The sequence below is a fragment of the Sorex fumeus genome, unplaced genomic scaffold (assembly GCF_029834395.1).
Source record: "Sorex fumeus unplaced genomic scaffold, SorFum_2.1 ptg000072l, whole genome shotgun sequence".
Taxonomy (NCBI): Eukaryota; Metazoa; Chordata; class Mammalia; order Eulipotyphla; family Soricidae; genus Sorex; species Sorex fumeus.
The window spans coordinates 41,717,938-41,741,283 of NW_026606129.1; the positions used below are offsets into that span (position 1 = coordinate 41,717,938).

Consider the following 23,346-nt stretch of genomic DNA (forward strand, 5'->3'; position numbering starts at 1 on the left):
TTCTTCTTTTGTTGTTTTTGTTTGGGGGCCACACCCAGCAATGCTCAGGGGATATTTCTGGCTCTGTACTCCGGAATTACTCCTGGCAGAGTTTGGGGATGATATGGGATATCAGGAATCGAACCCTTGTCAGCCATAGGTAGTACAATCACCTTACCAATGTACTATCTATCTCAAAGACCCTGTATTCTCCAGACCCTCTTATGCCCTTAGCTGATCCCATGATTTTATATCTCTAAGCTGGTAGTTCTCTCCGGATGGACAGAGGGTTTTGTTCTGTTTTATTTTGTTTGATGGGCCACACCTGACTATGATCAGGGATTATTCAGGTATTGCTCCTGGCAGTGCTCAGGGGACCATATGGAATATCAGGGATTGAATTTGGGTCGGTCCCATGCAAGGTAATACCCACTATACTATCTCTCCAGGGCCCCAGATGGGCAAAAGTTTGCCATGAGGTGATTGGGAGGTAATATCCTGGGAGGATTGGGCCAGGGAGGATGATAGGTCTATAAACCTGGAGTGTTGCTTGAGTACCAATGTGAGAAGCAGCCTTCGCTGCCTAGACAAAGCCTGTTGGCTTCCTCAAACTCTGTAAACCACATTGCATAGGCAAAGGGCTATGTCAGGGGAAAGCTGAAGTCTGTGATCCGGATAAGAGGGTTGGAACCCCTATGAGTGGGAATTGATTCCTTGAGCTGGAAAGAATCCTTCTGATGTGGCAGGTGCCATTATCTCTTCAGCTCATGAAGAGACAATTCTCTAGATCAGGAAACTGAAACTGGGTGGGCACCAAGTTCCCAGGGGCAAGTGACAGAGCTGGGACTGGAAGCCACCCCTTATCCCTTGGGGCCTGGCTTCCTTCTATTCATTTCCCTGGATTCTGGCATCTGATTAGATGTGTGAGAAGATCTGGCTGATGTGGTGGGGGAGGGGAGTGCCCAGGGATCTGCTGGTGGGACCCCACATGGAAAGCCTCTGAGTTTCCACTTCATGCTAGACATTGGGTGGGGGGTGGGGTGGAAAACTCTGCTGGAAGAGAGTGCAGTGAGGAGGAGCTGGCAGTGTGTGCTGGCTGTGTGATCTGGAAGAGGCGGGGTGGGACTCCTGTAAAGTGGGTGTACAGTTCTGTTCTCTCTGGTCCAAAGACCCTCCATCCCTCCAGCTTCTTGAAAATCAGTCTTCCTGCATCTCTCACCACAAGGAGGGAATAAAAGCTGCTCCCTTCTCCCGTCTCGGTGAGTACCACTGCCCCATCCGGGGGTAGAAACCTCATGCTTCTCTCTGGGAGTTTTTTTCTTGAGAGCAGAGAGAAAGGGATCTTTGGCCAAAGCTGATTTTTTTTTTTCAAGTACAGGAATTCTGTTTCTCCTCAGATCTGAGAGTTGGAGAGAGGAAATTCTAGCTACTTTTAGGCGAACATTTCCACACACTCTAAGGTGTCTACCACATTTTTGTCCACGCCACATCATGGGCAATTCTCATCCCCTTCACAGGCTGAGTAAAGTCAAAGTGAAATGTGTGTCACTTGCAAAGATGCCTTGGCACTGCCTACCCTTTATCATCTAAATTCTCAAAATGACTTTCGGGTTCCTTGAGAGGGGGACACCGAGTCCATCTCTTCTTGCAAGTGGGAAATCAGCCCCCCAACCTCCAATCTGTCTTCAGCATTCGGTTCAGGCTCGGGAGCAGCAGGCTCTCTGTGCAGTGGCTCAGAGAAGGATGGAAGCATCCCCGTCACTGGTGCAGTGGGTGAAGCTGCTGTTCAGGATGCTCTCCGTCCTGCTCCGGTTTGATTCCGGTAGGGAGAAACTGGCGTGGACAGAGCGACCGCAGAGGACAGCCATGAATTTTCTGTACAGGTGGGAAAGGTATCTTCTGAACTTCTCCCCAGCGAATGCATAGATCAAAGGATTGAGGCAGCAGTGGATAAAGGCAACCATCTCGGTCACACTGAGGGCCAACCTCAGGTCTCTCTTCACGTCACAGCTGGGAAAGAAGTCGTAGAGGTTGAGGGTCTCTAAGAAAATCAAAACGTTGTAAGGCGTCCAGAAGAGGAAGAACACAAAGACCACCAGAAGGATCAGCTTGATGGCTTTCGCTTTCTTGTGATTCTTGCAGGAACACAGGGTCCGAATGATCCGGAAGTAACAGTAACTCATGATGAGCAGAGGAAGCAGGAAGCCGAGAAGGTTGGTCTCCACGTGGCGGAGCACAGGCCAGATCTCCTCCAGGACTTCTGGGTAGTGACCTAGGCACTCGTTCCCATGTTGCTTCGTGAACATGAACTGGGGTGCTGCCACCAAGATGGCAGCTGCCCAGACCCCCAGGCTGATGGTCACGCCGTGCTGCACAGTCCGGTTGTTCATGGAGTTGGCGGCCAGGACGATGGCCAGGTATCTATCAATGCTGATGATGGTGATGAAGAAGATGCCACCGAAAAAGCCGATGAAGAAGAAGGCGGTGGTGAGTTTGCACACAGCATTGTGGAAGCCTTGCTCACTGACCAGATAATGGGTCCAGAAGGGCAAGGTGGCCACGAAGAGCAGGTCCGAGAAGGCCAAGTTCAGGAGGTAAATGTCTGTGATGCTCTTGGGCTTCCGGCTGTGGGTGAGGGCGAACACCACCAACAGATTTCCCACCAGGCCAAAGGCAAAGACCAGGGAGTAGACAATGGAGAGGAAGACAGACCCGAAGGCCACGATGTCCCCCACATGGCAGGCTTCGGCAGACTCATCATACTCGAAGTCATCTAGGTTGACTTCGGGGGAGAGGGTGGGCATGGTGAGGTCCTGGATCACAAAAGAAAACAAGTCACAGCGTTAGTTCCTGGAGGAACACATTCAGGATTCTTCTTCTTCTTCTTCTTCTTCTTCTTCTTCTTCTTCTTATTATTATTATTATTATTATTATTATTGCGAGACTGGAGCGATAGCACAGCGGGTAGGTTGTTTGCCTTGCACCTGGCCTACCTGGGTTCAATTCCTCCATCCCTCTCGGAGAGCCCGACAAGCTACCACCCACACAGCAGAACCTGGCAAGCTCCCTGTGACGTATTCGATATACCAAAAACAGTAACAACAAATCTCACAATGGAGATGTTACTGGTGCCCGCTCGAGCAAATCGATGAACAATGGGAGGAGTGTGCTTTTATTATTATCATTATTGGTTTCTTTTTTTTTTGTCACGCTTAGCAATGCTCAGAGATTACTCCTGGCTCTGCACTCAGCAATTACTCCTAGCAGTGCTCAGGGGACCATATGGGATGCTGGGGATTGAACCCAGGTCAGCCATGTGCAAGGCAAACATCCTACCCTCGATATTACTGCTTCAGCTCCCACATTTGGAATTCTGATGGTCCCTACATTTCTCAGGTCATGCACACAGCTCATATCACTTTGTGAGGTGGAAGTGAACCTCTCTGAGCACACAGTTCTATGGGGTTGGGTGACTGTGAATGACTCAGTTAACAGCTCAGCTAACTGCCAATTTGCATGCCTAATTTTCACATAGGCCTCTGTAGTTTTGAGCTTTGATTTTCAAGAGTTCTGTCAAGAGAGAGCTAGTAGAACCAGCATGTGGAAGGGGGAGTGGAGAATTCTGGGACTGGGAGGAAGCAGGGAGATGGTGCTAGTTCAGCCGTGATGCACACTCCTAGTCCACATCTCCCCAAAGCAGGGCTCCTGTCCTTCCCTTTATTTCTACCTCCTCTGCCCTGGGGACCTGATTTCTCCTGCAGGAAGCCAGAACTGCTCTCTTTTTCTGTCCAGAACCTTGAGCAGATCTATTACGGAAATAGCTTCAACTTTGGTTTTGTTTGTTTTGTGAAGTGAAAAGGTTTTATTTAGGATGTATAAGAGAGGCAAGAGAATGTCTCATAAAGAAGAATCATTCGCCTGATATTGAGATGTGGATAACTCCAACACCAATTGTGGAGGGATTATTTTATCTCCAGTCTGTGTTGGTTTTCTTTTCTTTTTTTTTTTTTTTGCTTTTTGGGTCACACCCAGAGATGCTCAGGGTTTACTCCTGGCTCTGCACTCAGGACTTACCCCTGGTGGTTTTCAGGGAACCATATGGGATGCTGGGAATCGAACCCAGTTTGGCTGCATGCAAGGCAAATGCCCTACCTGCGGTGCTATTTCTCCAGCCCTGTTTTTTTTTTTTTTTTTGAGTTATTTCTTGTCCTTCCCCTTAATGGGTGAGATGAAGCCCTTCACCATCTCTTGGTTTGCCAGGGAATTTTCCAGGTTTAGCACTGGAAACCTCACCTGTCAGAAACTCCTCAGTTCTAAGCAAACCAGGAGAGTCAGAGACCAGAGCAGCCTTCTGTTAAGGAGCTATCACAGGCCTGAGAGAGGCAGGATGGGCCTGGTGGGGCAAATGAATCCAATAATTAGATGCCCTGCCCTTTATTTCGGCCTGGCCTACCCTCAACATTCTCATTTCCTGTTTCCTTCTGAACAGACACAGAAAGCTCAGATGTTCATGCCCAGGCTGGGAACCCAGTCCAGTTCCTCCTCTCCTCTTCTCCCTCACTCCCTCCTCAGGAGCTGAGAGGCCTCAGAGCAGCCCCTTTGTTCCAGTCCTCCGGGCACTCCTCTTCCTGGCGATACCACAGCCCCCTCAGAAACCCCAAGCACATTCAGGTGGCACTCCTGGTTGGCACTGCCTCCCTCCCCCACCACAACTGAAGGCAGGGTTCACACCCCTTAACCACGGGCGTTTCCGCAGCCCTGGCATCCTTTTCACTGTGGTTTTCTAAGGTGGTGCCCGCCAAGGTGAGGACTCGCTCAGCAGAGCTGCCCTAATCCCGCCTGCCTCTGCCCTCTGCCCTTCTCCCCTCTGCCCCAGCATCTCCCAGAACCTGGGCCTCAAGGCTGGGATGCAGTTCCCCATCTGCTTCCTTTGCTTTGGGCTGCAAGGTCCTTTCCCAGAGAGGAACCTCTGCCCGTGACTCAGTGAAACTGCTCAGGGCTAGGCAGCCTGTTCCTGAGCGCTGTGGATATCCCCTTCAAATGGTGTGCACAGAGAAAGGGGGATTACTGCTGGGGACCTGGGACTTGTTGACGAGTTCTCTCTTCCTACCACTGCTGCTACATCAGTGGGCAGCTAGTTAGCCTTTGGCTAAGTCAGGTGGCGCCCAGGGAGACCAGCCCCTCCCATCCTCCTTGGCTTACCCCCCGCCACACATACACCTCCCCAGGGGAAAGATCGACAGCACTGACCCCAAGAGTGGGCTACTTGGCCAGTAGATCCACAGCTGATCCTTTGACCTTGGAGTATTTCCCAGCACCTGGTACCATAGGACCCACTGGATTTTGCCAGCCTGCATGTGGAAGATTTGCTTTCTACCCTTGGCACCATGCCTGCCTCCCAGGGACCTTGGGCAAATCTTAGAGTCGGTGCCATGGGCTGATGAGGAAGAGAGCAGGGAGACTGTCGGGAAATTGGCTGTCCTGGTTGAGCTAAGTTCCCAGGGCTGTGCTAGCAGGTCTCTGCTTCTTTCTTGGGCCTGCTCACAGCATTGTCCTGTGGTCCTGCTGCAGCCGAGGCACACAGCAGCCCCTGGGGACACACAGATGCAAAGACAGACACGCTGAGACCTTTGGGGGCACCCCAACTGCCTGCAGGTTCCCACCTCTCACTGCTGCTCTAGGAACTACAAGTCATCTGGCCTGGAGGTTTTCCTTCATTTTGTGGGCCTGAAAAAAGGCTTATTTTTATGTTTCCCCCACTGAGGAGTGTGAGGGAGCAGGGAGAGGCGGGCCACCCTTCCTGAGTTGCCAGGCTCATTGCTAAATGGCCTGCACTTTTATTGACTGAATTCCCTCTGCAGTTCCATGGGAAAGTCCTCAATCTAATAAATGGCTGCAGGGATATGTGGGATGAGAGGAAGGCGAGGGCTGGGACAAGAGCATGGAGAAAGGGTCAGAGAGGTGCTCTAGGTGCTTGGTCTGCATGCAGAAGATCTGAGTTCAATCCCCACTACTGCCACCTGGTCCCTGGAGCATGGCTGGATGCAGCCTTGGAGAAATCCCCTTGAACTCCAATAGGGCAAGATCAGCGCTGCATCAACCACTGATTGGATGAGTGGAGCGTCACAGGGAGCTGCCTTAAGGCCTCCTGAACACCACTTGGGAGCCCCCTCACCCCCACCAACACACACACACACACACACACACACACACACACACACACACACACACACACACACAGCCAGACCGGAAACAAAAGCATCTGACTGCCTTGATGAGTGACATGGAGGTTCTCAATTCAGGCCCTCACCCTGCTATTCTGGGGTCCCCTTTGAGGAGAGCACTGTTCCGCAAACACATACAAAACCACAAGGGCACGGAAGGGATGCAAGGAGAAACAAGTTAAGACGGCTCAGCCTCTGAGGGCCTTGTCATTGCTGTGGGGACAGAGTTTGCTGAAGACTGAATAGTGGGAGCATATGAGGTTCTCTTCTGCAGATGGGGTGCTCCCCAGGTGCACAGCGGGATGGGAGACATTGCTGATGGCGGGACACCAGGTGGGTCAGCTGTCTGCCAGGGGTGAAGAGCCCTGTGCTAAAGGCCTATGCAGAGTGCGAGAGCTCTATCTAGCTCTCGAGAAGGGCTCCCGCTGGGAGGACCTTTCTGGATTCTCCATTGTGAGTTGAACCTAAAGGCATGGCCCTAGCAGATGGGAACAGGGAGTGTCTTTTCTGACTGGCCTTCAGAGACAGGAGGAACCGATTGGGCCCTTCACATGAGGCTGCGATTCCTGGGCCCTGAGGACAGTGTCCTGGAAGGAAAGTGTGGGCAGTATCAACTCAGCTGGGTCCCATACAGACAGAGCTCAGGAGAGGAGGTCTTGCTTGCCGGGGCATGCTTGAACAAGGAAGACCCTAAGACTGCCCGTACCAAAGCCATGGTCAGCAAGAACAGGAATTCCAGGCTAGAGAGATAGTACAGCAAATAGGATAGCAAGTAGCCTTACAAACAGCAGACCCAGGTTCGATCTCCAGCACCCCATGTGGTGCCCTGAGCCCTGCCAGGAGTGAGCCCTGAGCACAGAACCAGGAGTAAGTAAGCCCTGAGCACCGTTGGGTTTGGCAACCCCCTGAAAAGAACAGGAGTTCCAACCCCACTGGGCACAGCTCAGGCTGTTCTTTTCTGTTCTTCCCTCCCCATGTGGATCTTCTCTCCAGTTAAATCAAACTTTGACTATGGGACGTGGGGCTGGGAAAAGAGGAGCCGGAGCCAGGAGCTTGGGGTGCACACAGTTGGCACACACCCAGGAGTTGATGTTGAAAGGCATGTTATAACGGCATGCAGGGCAGGCTGCCCATGTGGTTCTGTCACCCTGACCCACTTCCTCTTCTCAAGACCGCTCATTTATTTGTGAATTTTTTTCTTTTCTTTTTTTTCTTTCCTTCTGTGGGGAGAGTCATCACTAACCACTGTTTCCAACCAGCTTCCCCTTTTCACTTCTCGTCTCCATGGTGGGGTCCGATCCAAGTTCTCGCCTCTATCCCTCACTCTCCCTTGTGGCTGCATGTGTCCAGCTCACTGACTCCAAGGTCCGGTGCCTCTTCTAGTGCTGGGTCCCTCTCCTCCCCTCCCTCCATGGTGTCTATCTGTACCTGGAGGCCACAGGGAAAGAGTCAGGCTGTATCTGTTTTCCTTGGGACACAGGAAACATGAAGCTCCTGGAACTATGATCCTAGTGATACCCACCCAGGCAGGCCTTTGTGCTCGAGCCGGTTTGTGTCCCTGCATCGGGACGCCTCTGCTCTCAGGGGAGAGGCGATGCCCTCACACCAGGCGTCCTTCCCACCCAAGACCCCTGTGGCGCTCTCCCACCAGCCTACCTGAGAAATGCTTCTCCACCCTGCCCTGTGCCACTGGCAGGGGCTCAAAGAACTGCCAGAGAGCCTCAACTTAAAACCATGCCCCCGTGCTGGAGAGATACTATATTGGGTAGGGCGTTTGCCTTGCATGCGGCCAACCCGGGTTCGATTCCCAGCATCCCATATGGTCCCCTGAGCACTGCCAGGAGTAATTCCTGAGTGCATGAGCCAAGACTAACCCCTGAGCATCACTGGGTATGACCCCAAAAGAAAAAAAAATGCCATGACCTCCACTCCCCACCTCCCCAGGCTGCTCCTTTGGGCAGGCTCTCATGGGTCACTTCTCTAGAACCAGAACTGAAAACCAGGGCCGGAGCACCCTTGGCAGAGGAGATGGTCCAGGGCTGGTCTGAACACTCCACCTGGGTCTTTCCCTCTGACTCATAAGGAGACCAGGCGGTCAAGGCAGATGCAGGCGGTCACTATCTCTTCTGCCACTGCTTGGGTTTCTCACTGGTGAAGTTCCCAGCACTCATCAAGAGTGGGGGGATGTGACTCAGTGAGAGAAGTCTTGCAGAGGTGAGGCCTCAGATTTGATTCTTGGTGTTTAAAATCCAACAAACAGCAAAGAATTTGGGTTCCTTTCTCTAGAGGAAATAAGATGCAAGTGTTGGCTGATTTCTGCCTTCCAGAGTGGGGAACCTCCTGGGGCTCACACTCCTCACAGTTGTAGGGTTCACCCAGGGCAGCTCGTTCCTGGTTCTGCCTCTGTTCCTTTGATTTTCTTTTTCAGAAGGGGGGGCACTCCCAAGCAGTGCTCAAGAATGCCCAGGACCCCCTCCCTGAGATCTCAGCCGACTGGGCTGGGGTTCAATTTGAGGGCCGGAAGATGCAGTGTTGTTCAGGTCCTCAGGAGCCAGAGATTACAGGGGCACCCTGGGGGGTGCTCATGGGCCTTCAAGGCTGCAGCTGCACATGTCTGTAAATTGAGTGGTGGAAGACATCGAACCCAGGTTGGCCACATGCAAGCAATGCAAGGTGTGCACAGAAACCCCTGGACTATCATTCAGTATCCTCTTTTTATTTATTTATTTGTTTATTTATTTATTGCTTTTTGGGTCATACCTGGAGATGCACAGGGGTTACTCCTGGCTCTGCACTCAGGAGTTACTCCTGGCGGTGCTCAGGGGACCATATGGGATGCTGGGAATCGAACCCAGGTTGGCTGCGTGCAAGGCAAACGCCCTACGCGCTGTGCTAGCTTTCCAGCCCCTCCTCTTTTTATTTATTATTATTATTATTGTTATTATTATTTTTTAGGGGCCACTCCCAGCAGTGCAGGGGGGTGAGGGGTAGGCCTACTGCCATGGGTTCAAACTCAGATCGATACCTAGTTTGTGCTTGACTCACATTCTCAACACTCTATTTATTTTATTATTATTATTTTTAAGACCTGGCTTTAAGGGGCCAGAAAGATAGTATAGGGGTTAAGGTGCTTACCTGGCACACGGCCGACACCAATTCATTCCCAGCACCACATATAGTCCCCTGAGCACAGAACTGGGAGTAAACCCTGAGCACTGCTGATGTTGCCCAACCACCCCCACCCCCGCCGATAAAGTGACTTAAAAGAAGAAAAAAATGTCCTGCTCCACAATTGAACCTCATGAACCTGTCAAGCCACCAAATTGTCCCAGAGGTACAACTCGTACAACACCTCAAATTTTCAAAGTGCTATTAGTCCAGTAGAATCACAGCAAATTTGAGGGGAAAATTACACAGAATCCCATCAAGCTCAATGAGCCTAAACAATAGCACAGAGGCTCAAGTAGCACCCACAGTAGATCCTCAGACAATGTTTAGTAACATCATAATGAGATAGAACAATTATCGCAGAGCAACAATTACCAATCTAAGGTTTGATAATTCCAGTTGCCTTTGTGTTGTAACAAACAATATGAAGTAAATGTGATTGTACCTGCAAGGAAGGAGGGGTGGGTGGGAGACTGGGAGCACTGTTGGAGGGTTGGTCATGCTGGTGTTGGCATTGAAACACTGAATGCCTGAAACAACTGTATTAGGAACAACCTGGTAAATCATGGACTTATAATACATTAAAAAAAGTTACTGAAATAGCACTGGTTTTGAAGCCCCAGTTTTCTGACAGGTAGAAGAAAAACACTGGTGCAGACTGCTTTGGGGGCCTGACCGGGACTGACTTGCTCTTCAGCAAAAACCTAGCAGAACAGTCCGAAGGAACAGCCTGAGAAAAAGGGCCTGGAAGGGGGAGCCACTGGCTCTCAGCCTTGAGTACTGTGATGAGATTCTGTCTGCATAGAGATCAGACCTGAGTCGTGCATCTTGTGATGGGGCATGTCTTAAGCATCGACCTCCCCTTCCCCCCCCCCCAACTGCATTTCTCCCTACTAGGTAGGAAGATCCGGCCCCTGTTCCATCCCATGCCCCCAGCTCTTTGGCTCCTGAGTGTAATGTTCCACGTTTTTGCCATTTGCAGTGATAGTTGTCTTGTAAGTAACCTGCCTTCGGAGGCAGTGAGGGGCAACGCTGAGCCGGCAGGAGAGAGCAGAGTCGAGGCCTTGCCTTCTATGCAGAAGAGTGACCTAGCACATTGCAGCTCTCCTCCAATCCCCGTGCAAAGTTGTCCCACATGAGTCTCCTACAAAGCGAGACCCCCCCTAAAGCAACTCAGCCGGAAACCATGCTATTGTACATGCTTTCTCTTCCCCACTGGGCACAGAACCAAGTATCTCACATACATAACACATGAGCTGGTCCGAGGAGCTACATCCCCTGCCTTGTTTCTTAAAAATAATAAAATTTTAAAATTATATTTATATGTGTGTGCATGTGCATGTGCATGTGCGTGCGTGCGTGCGTGCGTGTGTGTGTGTGTGTGTGTGTGTGTGTGTGATTGGACTGGGAAGAATCTCCAGGGGCTAGAGTCAGGCTTTGCTTGCAGGAGTCTGTCCCCAGTACCACACAGTCCCTGGAGCACCCCCAAATAAACTAATTAATTGTTTATGGCATGATACGCTTTTCAGCTCTACAACAACATGAATCAATACCTGCTAAGTCCGCACTTCATCACACTCACCACACTGCAAATCTACTCTGTGCTTCTCACCAGATGACTGAACCTGACCTTCACCTGCCTTTTCCCTCTTCTCTTCTGACAGCCAGGGATTTGCTCGTAGAGTCTAGGCATTTCTGTTTTGTTTGTTCATGGGTTTGGGCTTTTCCTGTTCTTTATCTATGGATTTCACTTTTGTTTGCATTCAGCGGTGCCAAGGTCAAAATCCAGGGCCTGGCAGATGCAAGGCAAGTGCTGTACCATAAAGGCACATGCGGGGCTGGAGCAATAGCACAGCGGGTAGGGCATTTGCCTTGCATGTGACTGACCCGGGTTCAATTCCCAGCATCCCATATGGTTCCCTGAGCACCGCCAGGAGTAATTCGACTGCATGAGCCAGGAATAACCCTCGAGCAACTCCAGGTGTGACCCCCCTTCCCCCCCCCCAAAAAAAAGGCACATGCCTGGTCCTGAGTTGTTTATCTTCTGCCTGGAAGTGAACTCAGTGTGGGTCTTCCTTCGTCTGGCATATTTGACTTAATAATGTGCCCTCTAGGCCTATCCATACTGTTGGGAATGGCAATGCGCCATGTTCTTTTAAAGAGCTGAGGGGTTGGAGCAGTAGTAGAGTGGATAACTTGCACTTTCCTTGCACACAGCCCACCTGGGTTCCATCTCTGGCACCCTATATGGTCTCCTGAGCACCACCAGGAGTAATTCCTGAGTGCAACGTCAGGACTCATTCCCGAGCATTGCCGGGTATAGCCTCCAAAGCTAAACGACAATTAAATTAAAATAAAGAGCTGAGTAGTGATCACTGTGCCCATAGACACTTTCTTCATGCAATGTCCCTCTCTCTGAAACATGGGTCTACATCTTTTTGAAATATGACTGGCTCTTTTGTTCAGTGTCATGACTCAGGATGTCTTTCTCAAGAATGAGGGATATTTTTCAGTAGGGGAAACATTCAGAGAAGGAACTTGATCCACTGTGCCTGGAGAAGGGACGTCTAACTGAGAAGGTAATAAGCTCCACACTGCCAAGGGTCCCCCAATATAATGACCTGGGAAGTTTATTTTCTCTCTGCAAAGGACCCGAGTTATCACGGCCAAGTCAGGATGAACAATGGGGGAGTTCAAGTCCTCTTCCTGCAGGACTAATCCCTGGTGATCTGAAGAACCTGTCTGTATGAGCTCCATATTCCTGGCTAAATCCAAGTGAGTAAGGTTTGCACCCGTCCTTGCAGTCTCTAGGCAGATGGCCTCTGATACACGTCACATTCTGGTTTAATTTTTATATTACTATAAAAGTGTTTTACTTCTCTCCTTTTTCAAGGACATTTTGCTTTGTTCTGGCTTGAGGATTTGGGGTTTGTTTCTATTTCCCAACACTAAGCACCATTGAAAATCCTGCGGCAATAAAAGGCTTTACAATACAGTTTCTCTGAATATTTATTAACATATAGTAATAGAACACAGTTATGAAAACCCCAAGGGCTGTGTCCTTTCAGTAGAGTCCTTTGCATTATAGCTGCTGCTGTTGGTGTGTGGGGCCCTCACCTGTACCGTCTGGAGGACTCACACTGGGTTGCGATGCCCAAAGGGTCATACCCTGCGCCCCAGCCCTCTGCTTCTTGGCTGAGTTCTTGCAAGCTGGGATGATCTTTCAGGCAGACAAAGGTAGAGATGGTGGGGCTTGGAGGAGTATGGCAGTTGAAGCCAAAGGTACTGAGGATCTGAGTGCAGGGAGGTTTCCCCCAGTAAACAGAATGGAAGGAATGTACTAGAAACAAAAGAAAGTGAGATCGGTGTGGGGGAGAGGCCAACATGTTCTGGGAGCTTTCAAGAAAGCCCAGGTTTGTCTAAGGATTCAGAAAGAACCCAGACAGGAGAGGGAAGACCAGTGGGTGAGGTGTGTGTGGGGGGGCGGCTCTCAACATCCACACTAAGAAATGATAAGCAAAAATTATAAGTGACTTTGGTATAGGTCATAAAAGGAAAATAAATGGGCATTTGAACTACTTTGCCATGGCGGGGTCGGGGGGTGGGTGTTGGTGTCCTGCATTTCATTGTCTGAGCTAACTTAAGTTCTGTTCTGTAAGTGATGGGAGGTTGAGAGCAACACAGTCATGGAAGCAGAAACCGTGTCTGTTGGGCACTTAGCAACAGTGAGAGGAATGGGGCAGATTCTGCGATTGCCTACGAATTCCTACCAGCCTTCTGGCAGCACAATCCGTGCTGTTGTTACTGTGGCCATGGCCTGGTCATCATCACTGTGGCTGCGTAGGTCTCCACTGTGTGAGGGGTACCTCTGCTCCCAACTTTACTGCAACACACACCTGCAAACTTTCCTTCTGGAGATGCTGTGGAAGCGCGTGTGTGTGTGTGTGTGTGTGTGTGTGTGTGTGTAAAACTATGTCCCGATATGGAATCATTTATATAACATGAACCGGAAAAACATGAGTCCTTATATATTAAGTACATGAAGGTCAGTAGTAGGCAACCATAATCATGTGGTTTAGGGAGGCATATTCAGAGTACTATCGCTCCAGCCCCAGCGGGTAGGGCGTTTGCCTTACATGCAGCCAACATGGCTGACGTGAGTTCAATTCCTCTGCCCCTCTCAGAGAGCCCAGCAAGCTACTGAGAGTATCTCGCCCTTGCGGCAGAGCCTGGCAAGCTACCCATGATGTATTCGATATGCCAAACACAATAACAACAAGTCTCATGATAGAGACGTTACTGGGCCCGCTCGAGCAAATCGATGAACAACGGGAGGACTGTGACCGTGACCGTGATTCAGAGTACAGTTGTATATACCTCTATAAAAATGTAGACTTTTATGATCACAAGAAATAAAAGTCATAAAAGTCAGGATTATGGGACTTCTGAAAAAGGGAGTGGGGTGGTCTGGTAGGGACCTGAGAGAGGTCACTGGGGGGCTCTCAGGGTCCTCTCTGACTGCCTGGTTAGTAACGAGGTAATATATCACCTTCCAATATGCTGTTAATCACCACCTTGGTCCTGGGCTGTGCTGAATGAATACAAGTTTAAGAAAAAGGACAAAGGAACTGGGGAGAGAATTAAGAGATGGGATGGAGGCTGGATTTTGGCCAGATGAAAAGACGAGGGGATGTAGAGTCTGCTGTGGCCAGGGAGCTTTAAGATAAACAATCCTGGGCTGGAGTGATAGCACAGCGGGTAGGGCGTTTGCCTTACACGTGGCCAACCTGGGTTCAATTCCCAGCATCCCATATGGTCCCCTGAGCACCGCCAGGAGTAATTCCTGAGTGCAGAGCCATTACTAACCCCCGTACATTGCCAGGTGTGACCCAAAAAGCAAAAAAAAAAAAAAAAAAAAAAAAAAAAGATAAGCAATCCTCCTGGTGGTGGGGAGAGGGGGGATAACAGATTCTGAGCCCCCCCCCCCCCCCATGGAGGGCGAACAGATGAGGAGTCAGTGGAGGCCTCCAAGGCAGAAGCTTGGCATCCATGTGCCCTTGACTAAGCATCCTGACTCTCCTGGTCCCAATACAACTGGAGAAACAAGCCTGCAGACCTCAGAATCCCTGGATGGACCGCTGAGAAGGAGAACTTGTCTCTGAAGAAATCCCCTACCCTCGTAGCTTCATAGTGCCAACAGGGCAATTGCGGCCTCCTTGGGGACCAGGAGCAACCCTGCCCTTCCAGCTTGCCCAGTGCGTGTCGCTGGCCTAACTTTAAGCAGAAATGTGGAGCACAAATAGAACAGGAAGAGCTGAGCGCTAAACTGAGGACTAACTGCTAGAGGCCCTTGGAAGCCGGGACTGTGGTTGCAGAGCCCCCTGTGGCTTTGACGCCTTTGCGGCCGGCCAGCCAGTGTGGGAATGGAGTATATCCTGTGCCAAGAGGGAGGTGAAAGGTCGGCGTTGCTGTGTCCTTCCACTCTTGCCCCTTGCAACCTCGTTTGAAAGTCTTCGGTGATCTCAAGGCCACAGACTTCCCGAGGTTCACTTCCTATCACAGCAGCAAGCATTGTTTCCTGGAGCTTTCCTGGTCCATGCCCCGTCCCCCAACAAACTCACTTTGTCCCTGTCACTCAGCTGCAGCAACTTGCAGTTCCTGGCCAGGCCCTATGGTAGCAGGACCGGGGGCTTAGCAGGGGCAGGGGCAGAGTCAGGACAGGCATGGACCGAGCCCCTGTGAGATGAATAAACAGTGGCGGCCCGTAGAGCAGGGAAGGGGTGCGGCTGGCGTGTGGCTGACACCTCAGAACTCTTGTTTCCTAGGGAATGGGGAAACCCTTAGTCTGAGGGCTATCAGGGGTCAAACCAAATCAGAACTGAGACTGTTTCCTGCCCCTCACATCTCTGTGAAAAATAAGCTGAACCAAGAGATGAAGGCTGGAAAATCAGTCACCAGAGGACTTTGCTGAGTTCACATTTCTTCTTTTTCCAGGGGTTCTGGTCCTGAGTCACAACACACACACACGCACACACACACACACACACACGTCTCCAAGGTTCAGGAACGAGGACACCAGCAGCCCTGACTTATAAAGCCCAAACCCCTTTCCACCTGCCTTGGCGTGGATGATTTCTCCCCTGTCAGATGCAGCAAGGACTGGCTTCCCAAGTGGAACTTGATGTACTGCTTTACTTGTTTATTTAATCTTGCAGCATCAGGGGTGGAACTCAGGGTCTCAGCTGCCTTCGAGGCACGCAGCAGTTGGAGCTGCAGTCCCTCCCTACTTGCCAGCTTCTAATATGCCTAATTGTCTTCCCTTTTGGCACAAGACTTTTCTACCTCAAGGTTCTGTTCTGTTTTGTTGTTTTGGCGCCACACTCAGAGGTGCTCAGGGTTGACTTCTGGCTCTGTCCGTAGGAATCACTCCTGGTGGGGCTGGCGGGGACTCTCGGGAGTGCCAGGGGTTGAACTGGGTTAGCCGGGTGGCAAGGCAGGCACACTACCCACTGTACTATCTCTCCAGCCTCCTTCCTTGTGGGTTTTTTAAATGTCTTTTAATTCTTTTTAAAAAATGGAATCATCATGAGATACATAGTTATAAAGTTGTCCATGAGTTTCAGTCACACCCGTGCACACTTCCTGCCACCAATGTCTCCAGTTTCCCTCCTGACCTGCCTCTGTCCCTGCAGACCTCCTTATGGCAACACTTCTCTCTTCCCCCCTTCCCTCTCCTTCTCTCTCTCTCCCTCCCTCTCCTACTCTCTCTCTCCCTCCCCCTCCTTCTCTCTCTCCCTCCCTCTTTCCTTCTTTCTCTCCATCTCTCTCCCTCCCTCTCCTTCTCTCTCTCCCTCTCTTTCCTTCTCTCTCTCCCTCCCTCTTTCCTTTTTTCTCTCCATCTCTCTCCCTCCTCCCTCTCTCCTCTCCTTCTCTCTCCCTCTCTCCTCTCTCTCCCTTTCTCTCCCTCCCTCTCTCCTTCTCTCTCCCTCTCTCCCTCCATCCCTCTTTTCTTCTCTCTCTCCCTCTCCTTCCTCCCTCTCTCTCCCTCTCCCTCCTCCCTCTCTCTCCCTCTCCCTCCTCCCTCTCTCCTCTCTTTCTCTCTCCTTCTCTCTCTCCCTCTCCTGCTCTCTCTCCCTCCTCCTTCTTTCCTTTTCTCTTTCTCTCTCCCTCTCTCTCTCCCTCCCTCCCTCCCTCCTTCCCTCCCTCTCTCTCTCTTATTATCTTTTTATGCATTGTTGTTTGCAATACTGTTAATGAAAGGTTACCATTCATATCACTTTACCTTCTTTCAGCACTCAATTTTGTCCAGAGTGATCATTTCCAACTATCCTTGTCTAGTGGCCCCTTTTCTGTGCCAACTGCCCTCCTTCTCCCCCTTTGTGGTAATAAGCTTCCTTCCATGGACCAGTCCTCCTGGCCCTTGATTATTATTTACATACTTTTTTCATTACTGTATCACTTCATCGATTTCCTCGAGCAGGCACCAGTCTCCTTCGTCCTAGCCCTGAGATTTTAGAAAGTGCCACATTTGAGGCTCTTTCAGGGTCAGGAGAATGAGACCCATCATTGTTACTGGTTTTTGGCACATTAAATACGCCACGGGGAGTTTGCCAGACTCTGCCGTGTGGGCAGGTTACATTCGGTAGCCTGCCAGGTTCTCCAGAGTAAGAACTAGATAATAAGATGTTGCACGGCCTCAATTGCGGCCGTGCGTCTCCATTATATACATTATTATTTACATACATAGTCCTTGATTGTTATTTACATACTTTTTTTTAATATCCTGAAAATGAGTGCTATCGTTCTGTGTTTGCCCCTCTCTCTCTGATTCATTTCACTCAGCACGATACTTCTTTTCATGCCCATCCATGTATAAGCAAATGTCATAACTTCATTTTTCCTAACAGCTGCAGAGTGTTTCATTGTGTAGATACACCACAGCTTCTCTATTCACGCATCTGTTCTTGGGCACTTGAGTTGTTTCCAGATTCTGGCTACTGTGAATAGTGCTGCAATGAACACGGGCATGAAGATGACTTTTTTGCCTAGTGTTTTGGGGTCACTAGGGTATATTCCCACAAATTATATTGCTGGGTTGCAAGGAAGATCAATTTCTAATTTTTTGAGGAATGTTCATATTGTTTTCCAGAAAGGCTGGACAAGTCGGCATTCCCAACAGCAGTGAATGAGAGTCCCTTTCTCCCCGCAGCACTGGCTGTTCTTTTGGATGAGTACCAGTCTCTTTGGCCTGAGATGACATCTCATTGTTGTTTTGATTTGCATCTCCCTGATAATTAGTGATGGAGAGCACTTTTTCATGTGCCTGTTAGCCATAAACCTCATTTTTTTTTCTTTTTGGGTCACACCCGGTGATGCACAGGGGTTACTCCTGGCTCTTCACTCAGGAATTACTCCTGGCGGTGCTTGGGGGACCATATGGGATACTTAGAATCAAACCCGGGTCGGCCGCGTGCAAGGCAAACGCCCTACCCGCTGTGCTATCACTCCAGCCCCAAACCTCATGTTTTCTTATCTCAACTTTTGACAGAAGTGAAAAGAACCTGGAGGGAGACAGGGATAGAAAGACTTCCACTGCCCAGCCTTTCCCTGGCAGGGCAGGGAGAGCTCAGGGCACCGGCTATGGTGCTTGTGGAGTTCAGGATGTACAGATGCACCCTCCTGCCCTGTGGCCGAGCCTTCTCAACACCCCCACCCCCACCCTAGCCCCTGCCTCCTGCCCACAGGTGCCCATTCTCCATTTCTCTCCACTGACAGTGTTTCACAGTGACACAGACTCCTGGAGCCTGGGTGCACCCCCAGTGACGATACTGCACACACTTGTGCTGCTTATTGATACAAGCAGCTTCATTCTAGGTGCAATCGATGCTTATTATAAAAGATGTAGCTGACAAAACAAAAATCCCAAAAGTGCATAAAGTGGGCAGGAAGATAGTACAGGGGTTAAGGCTCTTACCTTGCCTGTGGTTGACCCTATGGGTCCCCTGACATGACCAGAAGCGAATCCAAGCACGGAACAGGCAATAACCTCCAGCACCACTCGGTGTGGCTCTAATCCCCACCCCCCACCCAGAAGGGATGGGGGAGAGGGGCAAAAGTCAAAACCATCCTCAATCCGGCTTCTTAGAATCAACCACACCGGCTTCTTCCCCATTCAACCTTTGCCCTGGTCTTCCCCTGGGTCCATCTACACTCACAGGAGCAGCTTAGCTCCCTCCAGCCCTCCACATGCCCTTGCTAGGGACTGGGAGAGAGACACGGACAGTGTCCACTGTGGCTCAAAATCTTATTTGGAATTCACTCCTCAGATTTGAGATTTTGGGAGCTGCAGATGCTGCTATAAAGTTTTTATGCTGGGGCCTGGAGAGATAGTACAGCAGATAGGGAGCTTGCCTTGACCATCTGAATTTGATCCCCAGAGCCCCACCTGGCTCTCCGAGCACTGCCAGGAGTGATCCCTGAGGGTAGAGCCAGAAATAATAAGCCTTGAGTACTACAGACAAACAACAAAACCACCTTTATGCTATACAGTTAACACATGTGAAAGAAGAAAAAAACTTGTGTGTACCCCAAACCCAATTTCCATGAAGAACCTCTCTGGTTATCATTTCATTGACTCTTCATGTCAGTATCTACTGGAGGGTTTCAAAATAAATTCCACTGGGGGCGGGCGTCATAGTGTAGTGGGTAGGCACTTTCCTTGCACACAACTGACCGGGGTTCAATCCCTGGCATCCCATTTGGTCCCCAAGCACCAGCAGGAGTAATTCCCCAGTGCAGAGTCAGGAATAACCCCTGAACATTGCTGGGTGTGGCCCCCAAACAAACAAACAAACAACAACAACAACAACAACAAAAGAACCCCCCCCCAATCTCATGTTCTAGAGGATTTGATTTCACCCGTAAACAGATAAGGTGTGAACCTCTAAGTAAGAATCTCTAGGATTCTTAAAAAAAAAATCATGAACAATTTTGTAATTGTGTATCTCACTGTGATTCAATTAAAAACATATTTTTTTTTTTTAAAAATGGAGAAGTGACATCCTCAGAGAAGCAGAAGAAAAACAAAACAAAATTTACTCCTGGGGGCTGGAGAGGTAGGATAGTGGGAAGGGAGTTTGCTGCTAGCAGCCAACCTAGGTTCGATCCCCAGAATCCAACATAGTCCCCTAGCAGGAGTGGGGGGAAAAAGAACCCAAATAAATAAAAATAATAAATAAATAACAAATAAACTTCAACGTATTCCTCACTTCTCAAAACGAGCAACAATTTATCATCTAGATAAAAAAATTTTTTGGATGTTGGGAGAACACATCAGGTGCTCTATGGACAGGGATCAAAGCCAGGGATCCAGCATGCAGAACCCATGGTCCAGTGTCATCTCCCTGGTGGTATCATTTCATGGAAATTTTAATGATGCTTCTGTTTCAGCTCAAGTCCCCCAAATATGATCGCTAATGCTCATGTACCGTCATGCTGAAACACCTTATCAAACGGAAATGAATCACTTGCTGTCTCAAGCCTTGCAAAATTCGGAGTGTGGCAGCCTCAGGACAAAAGATCTCCTGTTGCATGCAAAGCCATCAGCATCCTTGACCACTCTGACCCCTGACCCCCTGACCCCAAGACCTCACCCCCGGAGTCCTCTGCTCCTACCTGGGTCAGAGTCTGGAAGGGACTCCTGGACTCCTGGAGGCTCCCGGTCCCACGCAGACTGACCTGAGAGTTTCCCTTTCCCTCCCCCCGAGAGCATCTTTATTCGCAAGGTTTAGCCAATAGCCTCTGATTTCCTGTGAGGCAGAGACTATCTTTAGACACCACCGCACAGTGCAGCCGCTCTTGCTGGAGCCCAGCTCACCACAGGGGGCTCTGCCCTCTCAGACCTGAAGAAGGGGGGGCACCGCCCAGGAGGACGTTTAGAGGGGTTCTGAGACAGGGGCCGGTGGAAGGCGAGACACAGTGGCGCCTCTCAGGGGCGAGAGACAGACAGAGCAGCATGAAACTAGCAGCATGCCCGTTTTCCCCGGACCCTAAGGGGAAGCCACTGGACACACTTGGGGCTCAGGCTGGTGGAGTGACAGCCTTGCCTCAGAGTGACAGTCTGCTGGTGGGCGCTTGGGAGAAGAAACGCAGGATCGGAGGTCCTGCCCACAGCTGACTTCAGCAAAACTCTGAAACTGTAAGCACATTGAAGTGGTTCTTCAGTTTGGGGGCCACACCCAGCCATGCTCAGGGATCACTCCTGGCAGACTCTGGGGACCTTACGGGATGCCAGGGATCAAAGCTGGGTTGGCCATGTGCAAGACAAACGCCCTACCCGCTGCACCATCACCTTAATCCCCGCACATTGAGTTTAAGAGCTGCTGGCCCAGAACTTACCTAGAGAGCACCTGGAAGGAGCAGAAGAATTGTTATTTTCTATACTGCCCTTTTTACGAGGCATTTGGTCACTCCTTAGGCATCCGGGGCCAAGCCCCTGGCATGTGACCCGAGGGCACAAGTGTCACTCTCAAACCATCCCTCCCTATTGTTCCCAGGTTACTACTTCTGCAGGTTGGGGCTTTGCTCTCCTAGGCCAAGCTCCTGACTCTGGCCTGGCCATCTGCTTCTCTCACCATAGCCCAAGTCCTAGCTAGCACCTCCCCCTTACCTGCCTGACATCCTCAGGACAATCTAACTGGCCACAACACCAGGGGGACATCGGATAGAGAGAGAAGCAGAAAGGACTTCATTGCATTGCACAAACAAGAAGGGAACCCACTCCTCGACTTTGTTGGGGGGGGGGTTCACAAACTGTGACATTCAAGTCACACAAGTCAGCTCCATACTGGGGGAGCACCCTGACAGTGCTGGGTGACCTTGTGGTACTGGGGATCAAACCCAGGGCCTCCTGCATGCAAAGCACGACCCAGTCCATGGAACTCTCTCTTGCCCAATCTCTCCCACTTGTGAGGTCACTGGCCTGCGGAGGGCATCCATGAGCTTGGCACCATCAAGACTGGAGGAGGAAGCGTGAGACAATGCAGGCAGGCAGCTGAGCACCTGCAGTCACTCAATGCACCAGCTGCAGAGACAGGATGGAAGGAGACTTGGGTTTTAGAGGTGGAGAATGCAGCATTGTAATTAGGGATCTGTCTCCTAATGCAGGGCTCTGGGACCGACTCTGACAGTCACCTGGAACCAGGTCCGGGATAATACTGGGTTCTTTTGCAGGGAGTCAGCCCATACTTGCTTAGGGTCTACTCTGGGCTTTGCATCAGGAGTCACTCCTGGCAGTCAACCCCTGGTTGGGGTGTGTGCGTGTGTGTGTGTGTGTGTATAGGGTACCTGTACTCAAACCCCATTTAGTGTGATATAAGGCAAGAGTCTTCACCTCTACTACCTCTCAGGTCCACGTCCGGGTGAGGCGACGCCAGTGGGCAGCTGGCAGGAGTTTGTCATTTGTGTCCACCTGTGAGGAGATGTGTTTGCCTCAGCATCCTTGGCAGTCTAAACCCTGTTTGCAAACAGCATGTGGGCAGCTTCGTTGTCTCTGGCCAGGACCAGCGGGGGATCTACACTGGTACCTTGTTTTCTATGGAGGCGACTCCAGCAGCCTCCCCTGACCCCTCCTGTCTGCTGACCGGCTGCATCACCCAGGCCCTAGCTCTTGTCACGGTGGGCTTCTGCCCCCCAAACCGGCCTCCTCCCAAGTCTCTGCCTTGACGGGACAGACAGAGCTGAGCACAGGGCAGCAGGACCCCAGTCCCTGCTCCCTCCAGCACAGACATCGGTGGGGGGGTGGGGGGGAGCGGGGGTGGGCCCGGCTCCTTGATAGCACTTGGCTGGCCACCTGGGCCTGCTCTGGCTTGCTCTGAAGCCAGCAGCTGACTTCACAGCTGCCAAGTGGCCGGCAGGACACGACTACTCTAAGTCAAGCTTGCCAGCAGCGTGTGTGTATTGCTTCCTCTCCGCCACCCCAGCCCCCTGTGGCCTGGGAAGGCCCCACGGCCCCCTCCCTGGCCACAGAGGAAGTTGAGAGTGAGCATGACTTTAGACAAGCAATGAACACACCACACTGCCGGTGGAGGTGGGGCGCTTCCCGCCGCCCTTGGACAGTAACCAGTGCTGTTACCGTGATGGGTACCACAGAGGTCCCCTAGGCCCCCGCCAGGGGTGATCCCTGGACACAGGTCTGAGAGGAGCAAACATCCCCCCTGACTCCCTCCCCCTCGTCACCCTGGGACTCTGTCCTGGGCACCTTCTCTTCCGGACCCCTGTGCTCCCCGTCCTCCCTATCAAGCCCTCTGACTCTCCCACGGCTCGCTCCTTCTGCCACACTGCACCCCTTCTTCACCCAGCTTTTTTTTTTTTTTTTGCTTTTTGGGTCACACCCAATGATGCTCAGGGATTACTCCTGGCTCTGCACTCAGGAATCACTCCTGGCGGTGCTCAGGGGACCATATGGGATGCTGGGAATCGAACCTGGGTCAGCCGTGTGCAGGGCAAACGCCCTACCCGCTGTGCTATTGCTTCAGTCCCTTCACCCAGCTATTGGTCAGAGCTACTCCTGGGCAGAGCCACAGGTTCTGCCACCTGCAAACAGGCCTCATGGGCCACTGATTATTTTGAGCTGCCGTCATTTGCAAGGGGATAAACTGGGGGAAGAGGCTGTGCCCACACTGGCTCTGCCGCAGGCCATCATCCTGAAGCTCAGTCATCACCAACGCTCTCCCCAAGGTCCACTGACCCTGGGAGAATTGAGTCACCACTGGCATGGCCCATCCACCACACCAGATACGCTTGCCACAAGCCCTTGAAACTCCATCTCTGTTTTCAGAGTCTGTTCCTCTTTCCTGAAGGTTCCGCTGCCCTCCACGCATACACACACACACACACACACACACACACACACACACACACACACACTGCCACCCCTGCACCTTGCCCCTGGGCCCATGCCACTTGGCTGGGGGTT

The 23,346-nt window shown here is 51.1% G+C and overlaps 1 protein-coding gene across 1 annotated transcript; it reads right to left on the minus strand.

Annotated features, from left to right (window-relative positions):
* Nucleotides 1-1,712: 1,712 nt before the first annotated feature.
* CX3CR1 (C-X3-C motif chemokine receptor 1) lies at nucleotides 1,713-20,181 on the minus strand. Its single transcript, XM_056129612.1, has 2 exons — nucleotides 20,046-20,181; nucleotides 1,713-2,792 (listed from the first exon to the last, which is right to left on the minus strand). The coding sequence occupies exon 2, from the start codon at nucleotides 2,781-2,783 to the stop codon at nucleotides 1,713-1,715; it is 1,071 nt and encodes a 356-aa protein (XP_055985587.1). The 5' UTR covers nucleotides 2,784-2,792; nucleotides 20,046-20,181.
* Nucleotides 20,182-23,346: the final 3,165 nt, after the last annotated feature.